A 12,632-nucleotide genomic window follows, 5' to 3' on the forward strand; every position below is an offset into this window, starting at 1 on the left:
ATTGTTTTTGCATTCCAGGATTGCAGAAACAGGTGTGGTTCGAGCGATGTTAACGCGACTTCTTCCAGGAAGATGAGTCAACCCTTCGGGGCCATCTCATTTTCCAGTCAGAGGCTTGATGAAAAATAGAAAACGGATCCCCCACCTGTAACGCATACGTTTGGAGTCTTGTCACTTTCCCTTAGAAATTTGATTCCTTTTGGTTGTCGTTTAATGCAATTAATTATCTGGAGGTCTATCTAATTTCTGAAAAGATCTTGTCATGCCTCAATTGATATCGGCCTTCTTTCAATGGTGTTAGCCGTAGGAACGTGATTATAATAACATGATTATGGTAATGTGTTGCCTACTAGTCTAGAGTAGGAATTTTTAGAATGAAAAAGAATTAATTCATGGGATAAGATATCATCTAATTCCGTGACACCTTTAAATAGAATTATTATCAGCCATTTTGAAATAATTATAAAAGCGCATTACATGATAAGTCATGTTTCTCCAGGTTAATCATATTTCTTGTTAAATAAAGATGGAAGATTTAAAAACATTTTTTTATTCATCATGCGGTTGTCGACTAATTAATCCCAGCATGTGATACGAAAGTCTTTGATTCAATAAAATAACGAAGGGTCATTGGTTAGTGTTATGGCAGCAGTACACTGCAGTAGTGTGTGTCTGTTTGGTGCCGAGTCCTCTTCGAGGACCAAAGTGCGCCTTGCAAGTGCTCATTCGCCCATGGTGGTATTTCAGTTTCCAAAATGTCGCTAATGTATCGTTGAGTGTTGATCTTAACACCCGAGTGCACAAAAACCTTGGAGAGACCTTCCAGTGGCTGTCACCGCCGCCCAAACTATAACTGACTTTGTCATCGATTTACGAGTCTACCCTCGACGGAGCCAAATACACTCCAAAGTTGATAATTCTGGGGGTTTACTGTCTGTTCGATGTCAAAAATTTTCACCAGTGAATACCAGATTGAGCAGCGTGCCTTCAGCTATCTGACGCAGCATAAGACAACTTTTCTCCAGTCTCTTGGCCTTATAAACTTGCGCGAGCTCATGACGACGGATCATCTTATATGGGTGGGTCCTGAGATTCTCCTTCAGCACTTGATACATCGATGTTCGGCTTACTTTTGCTGTGGCAGCTAGTTTTCTGGCGGAACCATAAGGATTTCACCGTATCTTCTCTTTGGTACATTTGATAAACTGAGTGGTCCGCACACTTCTTTTTCGGCTACGTCCAAGTCGATCAGCGGTGGAACCAATCTCTTGAAATTTCTTGACAATTTTCCAGACTGTTCGGTTAATTTTAACCTTTTTCGCTACAACTGTATTACTTTCGCCTCTTTTGTGGAGATTTATGATTTTATTTCGGTCTATAGCCATTATCCAATTTATAAATATGAATTCATTCAGTTTGAAACAAAAAGAAGATATACTAAGCTTTTATAATTATATATAATTTTCGTATCTTTTATTTATTGATAATTATTAAAGCGCGAAACTTCGGTTGCCTTAATTTCGGGACACCACGCGTATGTGCGTATATATATATATATATATATATATATATATATATATATATAGAGAGAGAGAGAGAGAGAGAGAGAGAGAGAGAGAAAGAGAGAATGGAGTAGATAAAACCCAGGTTACATATGCTTCATAGCTAGCGGAATTTCGGAAGTAGTAATTATCTAAGCGAGGAGTAGACCGCAAGCAACTCTTCAGGCCAAGGATACCTTGATTACGTGAAGTTTATATTGTTGTAGGAGTTCCCTGTGTTAACTCACAGCGGGATCGAAAATAATATCTCTATCTATTCTCCCTCCCCTCTCCCACCCCTCCCCTCTCCCTCCCTCCCCTCTCCCTCCCTGTACAGTGTCAGGTTATGAAGGAACCTGTAAGTCGTGATGGTGTTGGTGGCTTTCGAAGAAAAGTATTAAAGGAAGGAAGCAAACAAAATAATAGAACAGAGTTAGTAGTGATATATTCTAAAAATAGAGTTAAACCTATTTTAAAGATGGTAGAAGGGGGACCAGTTTGATAACTCGAGTTGGTTGGGGTTACCTATAGGGAGTTGTGGGAGTACGTTGTGTGGTCATTTGTGCATTTGTGTCTGTGATAGAATTTGAATGTATGGAAAAAACGGTGATTACAGGTGCTAAGTGCTTCGTTATATCGATTAAGTAGAGTGGGAGAATTGTATTTTAAAATATAGAACGCCTCCTTTAAGCAAAGCTTGCAATTAGAGCGCTAGCCCTGGTATGGAATTCCAGAGTCCAGAATGGACCATTTTAAAGTATACTGGATATTTGTGTTTTTGAGGTGGTGAACGTGGTTGACTAGTTTTTGTAGATTTGCTGTGTTTGTCATATCTAAAAGAGTGAAGGTGGGCTGCATAGCGTTGCTTGAAATTTTTAGTTGAACCTATGTATGCAGCTGTAGAATTATGTAGCAGATAGCTTACAGTGCATTTATATATTACGTTATATCTTACACAATGCGTTTGCAGCGGGCGGATTGCCCCAGAGCGACAGTTACAAATAGATGAAACTTGGGGGTTGTGTTCTGTGGTGGATGAGGCAATATTGTTGGAGGATATGTTGAATGAGGATGCAGAAGAATCTAGATCAATGAAATCATTACTGTTATAGTTATTATTCCCTCCATTGTTATTATTGTAGGATATAGTAATATTATTTCCGGGTATACTAGTGGGCTGGGATCTATTATGGTCGTGTTCAAGTGTACGAGTGTCAGTGTTAGATGTACGTATATGAATGTCTATGTTGGGTATATGCATGCACTGAGTGCTAGTATTGCCATAATTGTAGTTGAGTGAGTTTTGATAATAAAGTGAGAGTTTATGTTTATTAGAAGTTGCTATAATAGATTCGAAGCTAGGCGTGGTTGAGTAAGACAATTCAAAGTGGATCCGTTAAATATAGAATGGTATTTATGTTGTCGGGGGAAGTTAAAGTCAAGTATTTTGAAGAAAAATTTAGCTAAGTTTTTAGTGTTAAGTGAGAATGGGGGGGGGGTGTACCACACTATAGAGCGGCCACCGCTTTTTTGGGGGGTTCTGTGTACGTTGTAATCTAAGCATTTAGGTGGAGAAGAGTTGTCCACATTTTTGGTGTTGCTAATTGCTTTATTTATCTTGGATTTAGCCCTAGTGTTATAAGTGTGTTTGTGGGGTCTGTTGGAAACTGTGGGTGGTTGGTTGCGGATGTGATGATTGGTATGTCTTTGGGATGTGATTTGGGATATAAATTATTTAAGTCTGGTGTTATGGATGTATTTTATTTGTTGGGAGAAACCACTAGCGGCGAGAGCTTGATTGTAGTATGGAGCGTGACTGTTGAAGATTTCTTCGGAAGAGGATAGATCAGATATGCGGGTTGAAATACCCATGACTTTGTTATCGAAAGTAGATTTGTGGTGATTAGAGTGAACGTTGAGGTATTTCAGGTATTGGTTAGGTTTATGATAGGGGGAGTATTGTGAGTTTGACAAGTTTAGAGTAACGTCTAGAAAGTTAGCCGTTTTATATGCGTTTTCAAATGTGATGGATAGATTTAGATTAGAGAAGAATTTGTGTAGATCCAGTCCTTTCCAGAAAAGATTTATTAATGGCCTTGGTAAGTAATAAGGCGTCGTCCCTATATAGACCTCCGCGGATATTAGGGAAATGTGAGCGCAGTTGGTGAAGTATATATAACCCAACTAAATCAGTGGCCTGAGCGGAATCGGATGATCCCATGGTTACATCGAATAAGTTGTTATAGTTATTATTATGTTGGTTAGCTCGGCACCAGAGCTATATATATATATAGCTATATATATATATATATATATATATATATATATATATATATATATATATATATATATTCACACACACACACACACATATATATATATATATATACAGCAATCTCTCGCCATATCGCAGACTCTTCAGTATATCAGGGTTTCTGCGGCCGGTAGGTATTTATATTGTTTTTAGAATTAAATTATTTCTATGTGAGATTTTGGAACGTAAGACCCACGATAGTCGAGGGGTTACTGTATATGTAATAATAATAATAATAATAATAATAATAATAATAATAATAATAATAATAATAATAATAATAATAATAAGAAGAAGAAGAAGAAGAAGAAGAAGAAGAAGAAGAACAACAACAACAACAACAACAGCAGCTGCAGCAGCAGCAACAACAACAACAACAACAACAACAACAGCAACAACAACAACAACAACAATAACAACAACAACAGCAACAACAACAACAGCAACAACAACAACAATAACAACAACAACAGCAACAACAACAACAGCAACAACAACAACAACAACAATAATAATAATAATAATAATAATAATAATAATAATAATAATAATAATAATAATTCCTTGAGTTGCCAGAAGATGGATTTGGTATTCATGTTTATTTCGTACAATTGCCGTTTCGATCCACCCTGCTACTACTATCTCCTATGGGTGGGGGACTCCGTTCAGCATGTGTCGCATTCATCTTGCTGTCTGGTTCTCACCTAGAACATCCATACACAAAGTTGTTTCTCGCTAAATATCTTGAGTTTTGGCTATCATGTTGGTTAGGGAATGAAACATTGCTACAATTTTCGATTACTATTATCTTTCTATAATAAGAATTGGAAACATTTGTGAAATAGACAAATAACTGTTAATAAAAAAAGATGAATGTCGGGCAAGTGAGTGGATAGCTAGGGATGGATTGAGTTACACTGGGGTTTAAGACAAAGGAATGGTATTAGAAAAAGAAGGAAAGATATATGCCGGCTAGAATGTCTAGGGGATGAAAGATTGTGTAGCTAGCTACCTAGCTTTGGTCAAGGATGTGTATACATACATTCACACTCCAACCCGCTCGTCCATAAACTCACACAAAGGATGTTGCACCACCCGCCCATATGGTCAATTTCGGCTGTAGTTCGTATAATTTATGATTGGAAGACAATCTCTCCACAAATCTGTCATCATAGTCACCATGGCGTGAAATGGAGGGCATCGTGCATTTGTTAGAAATACAAAGTGTTTTCTTGTATCTTCATGTGGTTGTTTTTTATTAACCTTTCAAATCGGGGCAGATTTTCTGCCGCTTTTGTACATACGTACCCAGCTACATATATACATCTACTTTTATATGCACACACGCGCGCACCCCCCACCCACACAGGTGTACACACACACACACATACACACAGGCATATATATATATATATATATATATATATATATATATATATGCGCATATACATATATATATATTCCCACACACATGCATGTGCGATCCACGTAATACCTCGCCCCACTCTCTCCACACACGCAGACACACATGTATACGTATATCTACACACGCCCATACGCACACATGTACGTGCACACATACACATACACATTCCTGCATCACGTTCATTTTTCGAGCAGTAACTAATTGTTGGCATATATTATTATTATTATTATTAATGTACAGCTGCATTGTAAGGTTACATCTCTGAAATTATATGAAAATCCATATCTGCACACAAGCGTAAAGGCAAAGAAAGGCATATTTTAGCCTCTCTACATAATTCATCTGTTACGTTAGTCTAGAGGCTATGTTCCTACATGATACCTTTGGAAGGAGACAAAGAGTCACTTATGTATGCAAACTAAAAGATACTAGAACATAGCCTCTCCGATTCATTAATGTTTATCAAACATTTTCATATTTTTTCTCCCCACATCGTTCGTAATACTTCAATGTTATCTACTGTTTCTCTCTCCTATTGCTCTCTGTAACTTGTCTCTGGTTTCATCGATTTACGTGGATAAAGAGATACAAATAAATACCACCCATGAATAGGCAGTTAGTCTCCGTAACTTACCGGTTCGTCAAAAGAGACCGACAGCATAAATATTAAACTTGAAAATTAAGATCTGGGCTCGATTTATTTCACTAAATCCCTTCAATGCGGTGCCCCTACATCGCCGCACTCTAATGACTCAAACGAATAAAAGATATAAATGATGTTTGACAAACTTGGAATTTGTTAAACATTTTCAAATCAATAAAAATTCCGTCTGAATCATAATTTTCCTGTGACATATTGGTTAACTAATCTTATGTCAAGTGTTTGCCTCTGAAGTTTTTACTGTCAGTCAGTTTAGGGAAAAATAAATCAACATCCAGGTTGATACTGCTGTCCTTATGACTTTACAGCAAGCCTATCATTAGAACTCTCTCTCTCTCTCTACCACACCGTACTTTCTTCCTCTTTTTCTTTCTTCCTTTCTTCCTTTCTCTCTCTCTTTCTTTCTTTCTTTCTTTCCTGCCTTCTCCCCCACTCTCTTGCGTTGTCTTTATATGTATGTCTGCATTTATGTATGTGTGTGTGTGAATGTCAGGTCACTCTTAGTGCCACAGGTAACATGTAACCCAGTGCAACCTTTTGCGCAGTCGGACCGACATCAACAAATCGGCAACCCTGGTTAATAACGTGGTTTTCTTTGGACACCCTGCAGGACGAAAAACAAACCTGTTAAATGACGAATTAACTCAGCAGAGTCAACAGTCAATGATCAATAGTTTATTGATGAGTATTGTTATAGCTCACATATAGGATGCGAAACAGCTCATTTTCTTAGCAGTCAACGTTGTTTACAGCAGAATGTGTTAGACAGTCAACGTCCCCATCCAAAAAAAAAAAAAAAAATAGTAAAAAGAAAATCTGAGGTCATCCTCTCTCTTCTAACCACTTTCTTTGTACAAGAACAATAACTAATCCTAAGCCTCCCTATTCAGATATTTATGAAGTATCATTTCCAACGACTGCACTCGAGACGAGGAGATTCTAAGCAGCCTCAAACTGTCCTCTGTAACATTTGGAAGGTGCTAGTCTGTCATTTAAACCTTCATAATAAAGTTCTCATCCTCTGCACCGTTTGTGTCCACTCTCCTGTATGGGTTCAAGGCGTGAACTACATACAGCCAAGTCATTAATACTCTGGAAGCCTTTAACATATCTTACAGCCATAAGGCTATTTCTAATCATCTGGCGAGATAGTATTAAACACACAGTAATCATCTGTTATGTCAACACCAGGAATCATTGATTACACGATATACAGGTACGGGACATACAGTGTACGTATTTGAATATTATCTCCCGTGTAGGACCCTCTAGAGTTGGCTATCCCATGGTCAAATTATGAATAAAGGGACTGAAAGTTGTACTGTAATAGTAGTTGAGTAGTTGTGATGGGACGAGGTACAGAAACGTCATCAGATTGTCACAAGAAACTGTTTTTCATTCTCCATTTCTTTCTCTCTCCCTTTCACTAATTCACATCTACTCCCTCTCTTTCTTCTACGACACACGCGCGCGCGCACACATACACACACAGATGCACATGTATGTATATGTGTGTGTATATGTATGTGTGTCTATAAAGAGATGAAAGATAGAAAATGGAATTCACGAGACTTTATTCAAAACCACTACAATCGTTTCGACTCATCATGCACCCGTACCTTACAGGTGAGATGCTGTAAATCAATTGTTATGCATTATACGTGCACGTGCTTCTCCTCAGGTGACTTTTCAAAGAAGTACCTCGATTTCTACTGGTCGCGTTACTTATTTCTAAAACAACAGATTTTTAGTTAGTGTAGCGTTCACCTATCGCGGTTTATTATTTAAGCTTACGTCGATTCCTCCGTGATGTTGTTTTGCATTTATAATAAAATAAATATATGCAAATTATAAAGATGATAAAAAAACAGTACAGTACTGTTTCTACTTTGCGAATTTTCACCTATCGCGGAGGCTTTTGAAACGCAACACCCGCAATAGTCGAAGGATTACTGTACATAAAATTAATTATAAGAAATTAAACCAGAAAATAATGACAGTTAGTGAGGACATACTCAGGGATAATTTATCTGACAAAGACTAATAATAAGAAAATAGTCAAGCCTGTTCTAATAATTACAATGAAATTAATAAAGCAATCACCGGGATACCACCACTGACAGTGAATATGTTGATAATCTGAAAGTTGATAAAAGTCATAATAGAAGCGACGGACTTAACAAAATCCAATTATATATAGACACACATACACACAAATATAAAGAGGAAAGAACTTATACACATATACACGAATTTACTTATACATATATACACGAATTCACCTATACAAATATATACGTTTATATACACACACATATATATACGTACATATATACATATACGCCTGCACACACATACATACATACATACATACATACATACATACGTGCATGCATGCATACATTACCATTGCAGTGGCATGCATACATTACCATTACAGTGTGGATGTGCCTCAATTTGCTGGAAATAAAACACTACATCTTCAAAGTCCAAGTAATTGGGGTTGTTCAATAAATAATTCCATTAATCCTTTCGATGATAAGACGCCCTATATTGTAACTCCTAATAAAAGAACATAATAAACGTCCGTAATATGCAGATTCTTCAGACCCCTAGTATGTGCAATTGTGGCGGTTAACCGAGTCATTTTATTTAAATGTAGCTTCTCTCTAAACAATCTTTATGGGAAAGTGTTTATCTGCACATCTTGCTAAGTACCTCTCACCAAACCCCACTTTTCAATTCGTTTCATCTTCATTAAGTGAATACTAATTAAGAAATCTAACTTTTTCAATGACAGGCTTCAATATGCGAAAGATGCTTCATTTGAAAATGCTTACCGCACAGATTTTCTTGAAGTCAGACAACACGTTTCTAATACACTTCCATCCTTTGTGGGTCTCGTCGATGCCCGCTATCTTCCGGAAAGTTGGTTGTGGTCATTCTGAACAGGACCATCTACTTATCTCTAATTCTAGCAATAGTAAAGTTGGTATGTGGATCTGTTTGAAACTCTCTTCTAAACTGTCTCTGCACTTGGACTGCCTTTCTAAACTTTTAATTTTATAATTGCTTATAATTCAGTAAAGAGACTCTCTTTATTACAAAATACAGATCCCTTTTGAACGCATCTACAACAAACGACATATCCACCACGGCCTTAGAATAACACAAACACACACGCAAATATTAAAAATGATACATTCAAGAGATTCCAGGAATTCATTAAAAAACAGTCTCAATCACACCTATAAACCATAACGAGTCACTTTTAGTTCACTTGACCATTTAACACCTTACTACTCTCATACTACCTACATTTCTTCTTCTTCTTCTTCTTCTTCTTCTTCTTCTTCTTCTTCTTCTTCTTCTTCTTCTTCTTCTTCTTCTTCTTCTCCGCCACCCCCTTCCTAACTTTACCACCATTGCTGTTTAGAATAACACTTACGCAAATTTCATAAACAAAATATCCACAAGAGATATTTCAGGAATTCAATCACTACCACCATCTACAACGGATCACGTTCAGGGCATTTAACAATTTAACATACGACTATCATGGCACACCCGCATTCTTCTTCTGCTCCTTGTATTTGAACACCATGCAAATATTCTTTTAAAAACTTTTCTTTTAATTTTTCCAAAATTTAATTGTTTTCCATACTTAGAGTTGAATAAAGGCTCAATGACAAACGGGTACTGAAATGTTTTTTATAAAATTATTTTAGCATTTTCTACCTTAACTTTTTTTTTCCATATATATATATATATATATATATATGTATATATATATATATATATATATATATATATATATATATATATATATATATATATATATATATATATATATACGGAAAGGCAGGAGGATCCATGGGTGGAGAGTCATTGAACATAGAAAAGCTTGAACTGGGGAAAAAGAAGAGCAGCTCAACTGTCTGCTCTTTCAACCACATTACCACTTTATTTCAGTAAATTAGTTCTGACATCAAAATTTAAAAAAATAAATAACCAAGAATCGTAAATCACAGCTTACCCAGGAAGACAACTTGTAGCAATGTAAAAGAAACCGTCAGCAATGTTATTAGAATTACAAAAGTTTGAAGTCTTTGAAATTTTCCGAATTGTGTAAGATCAGTAAAGAGACCGTCAAAATTGTATTCCTTACTCTGTGTCATGCTTCTTCAAATATTATTTAGCAAACGCGTTTCAGCTTATATTACATACATACATACATACATACATACATACATACATACATACATGTATGTATATATATATGTGTGTGTGTGTGTTTGTATGTTTGTGTCTTTGTATGTGTGTGAGTGTTTGAGTAAATTAAGACATGCGAAGTCAGGTAATATGTATTCAGGTCATGGTCTTGTTCCCAAAATACCTCTTACTGTCACCCGTTTTGTCTAGATACGAAATAAACTCATGTAAATGAATGCTAATAATAATAATAATAATAATAATAATAATAATAATAATAATAATAATAATAATAATAATAATAATAATTAATTCGTTTTATTGGCCACAAGGGCTAATATCAATTAAAAACATGTAAGGAAAAAGACAGGACGAAGGTTACAAAAGGTTTTGTCCGAAAAGGTAAGAAATAATAGGTATGATAGTTAGTCCCAACTTGCCCTATACATAAATTGGCCCACACGCTAGAATTTTGGTGAGCTTTCCTGCCTCCCTGTTCGTCTATCTTCTCTTCCCCCTCTATCTACCTCTCTCCCTCTTCCCCTCTTCTTCCAATGGGTTCTCAGTGGTGCTGAAATCATTCATACGATGATGTGGTTACTTAACAACTTCCCGCCAAAAAATGAGTGAGCTTTTACTAGTGCTTTCTATGCTTACTAAAACTTTGAGATGGTTATGTTTATAGACATTATATCTTAAATAAGATTAAGGGTTTATAGATAGAATACAATATAGTTTCTTAAAACTTCTTATACACTTCTTAGCTATGATAGCTACTTACCGAAGATTCTTTTAAAATCACCCCCGACCCTTAACCTATTGCCAGCTATGTCAAATAACTGTCCAATCAAACCATCTGGATTAGTAGTTACAAGCCCACTCTTCCATTTAACGCCGCAGCATCAGCAGCAGCTAAACCAACGGTCGTGAATGTGCTATTATTTATTGTCTAAAGAAGTCAGGGGAAACAATATTAGGACCCCTCGGAATTATTGTAAAACTATAATCATAGTAATAATTTTGAAACTATAGTAGTAAACAAGTAAATAATAAGATAGGGATTATAGTAATAATACGGAAATTATAATAGTGAACAATAAATACCCAGAATGATTTAACAAGTGGAGCTGTGAAACCGTCTAGTCGTCGGCAACTAAACCAGCAAACCCACTAAGCTTGCTGGTGAAGAGGGTGGGTTTTCGACACCCTGCGGGACTAAAAACAAAGCCCGGTAAAGGGCAGAGGAACTTAAAAGAGTCAATGGTCATTCCGAAAACGAGTAAACAGAACTCGTGAGCCTTGGCTGGCAGTCTGTCTAGGAGAAGGAATAACACTCCTTTGTCACAGTGGTCAAGGCCGACTCCTACGCGAAACCAACAGGAGAAGTTTGGAAAAAGGCGAGTATCTGGCGCTTCTAAATAACCAGCGCTCCGGGTATGCTGTACTCGTCAGCCTTGGGTAGCAGGCAGCTTAGGACAAAGAACACTCCAAGCCCCCAAATCGAAGCTCAACTCAATAAACCTTGTGACTGCCACCAGCATATGGGCTGTTGCTGTAGTCCGCTATAGTGCACCTATCCTGAGATGAACACAGGCGGAGATTGACCAACTCGATCGCACTACCCGAAAGACAATAACAATGCATGGTGCCCTCCACCCTAAGGCAAAGGTACACAGGCTCTACATGAAGAGAGGTAAGGGTGGATGTGGGCTGATTAGCGTACGGGAGTGCATCAACAGTGAAAGAAGAAACATGGCAGAATATTTGGTAAACAGCAAAGAAGACCTGCTACACTATGCTGTTAGTGCAGAAGGAGTTAACGAAAATGGACTTGAGATTGCTCATGAATTTCAAACAGGAACAGCCGACGAGAGAGAAGAAATCCTGCTCCGTATTGAATTACATGGTCAGTTCTACTGTGAAACCAACAAGGGTGACCTAAAAAAGAATACTGAAAGCTTAATCATCCTTGCCCAGGACCAAGCATTGAATACCAACTTCGTGAAAAAGAATATATACCACACAAGTGCATCGGACCTCTGCAGAACGTATGGGACGAGGGTCGAAAGTGTGACTAACATTGTTATTGCTTGTGAAAGTCTTGCGCAGAAAGAGTACACGCGTAGACACGACAGAGTAGCCAAAAACCTCCACTGGCCACTATGCCGTAAGTATGGATATGAGGTTACGGGTGCTTGGTACTAACATACTCCGCAAAAGGTAATGGACGAAAAGCGAAAGACAAAAATCCTCTGGGACTTGATTTCCAGACAGACAAAGTGTTAGAGCACAGAAGGCCGGATAGAGTAACCTTTAGGAGGGACAAACAAGATTCCCAAATAGTCGACGTAGCAGTGCCAGGAGATCAACACATCAACTTGAAAGAAGAGAAAAAGTTAATAAATATGGAGACCTGAGAATTGAGATCGCTAAGATGTGGCAATACCCCCCACACACACACACACAAAAAAAAAATCT

At 37.2% G+C, this 12,632-nt stretch overlaps 1 protein-coding gene across 1 annotated transcript in view; it reads right to left on the reverse strand.

The window, feature by feature from the left end:
• The window catches only part of LOC106880969 (organic cation transporter-like protein), a 50,773-nt gene extending 40,618 nt beyond the window's left edge, over nt 1-10,155 (reverse strand). The window contains exon 1 of the mRNA XM_089359737.1: nt 9,979-10,155. Within this exon, the coding sequence (XP_089215863.1) occupies nt 9,979-10,120 (142 nt within the window). The 5' untranslated portion in view covers nt 10,121-10,155. The remainder of the gene's footprint in view (nt 1-9,978) is intronic.
• Between the last annotated feature and the right edge of the window lie 2,477 nt (nt 10,156-12,632).

Source organism: Octopus bimaculoides, chromosome 11, assembly GCF_046866305.1.
Source record: "Octopus bimaculoides isolate indiv1 chromosome 11, ASM4686630v1, whole genome shotgun sequence".
In the NCBI taxonomy this organism is placed as follows: domain Eukaryota; kingdom Metazoa; phylum Mollusca; class Cephalopoda; order Octopoda; family Octopodidae; genus Octopus; species Octopus bimaculoides.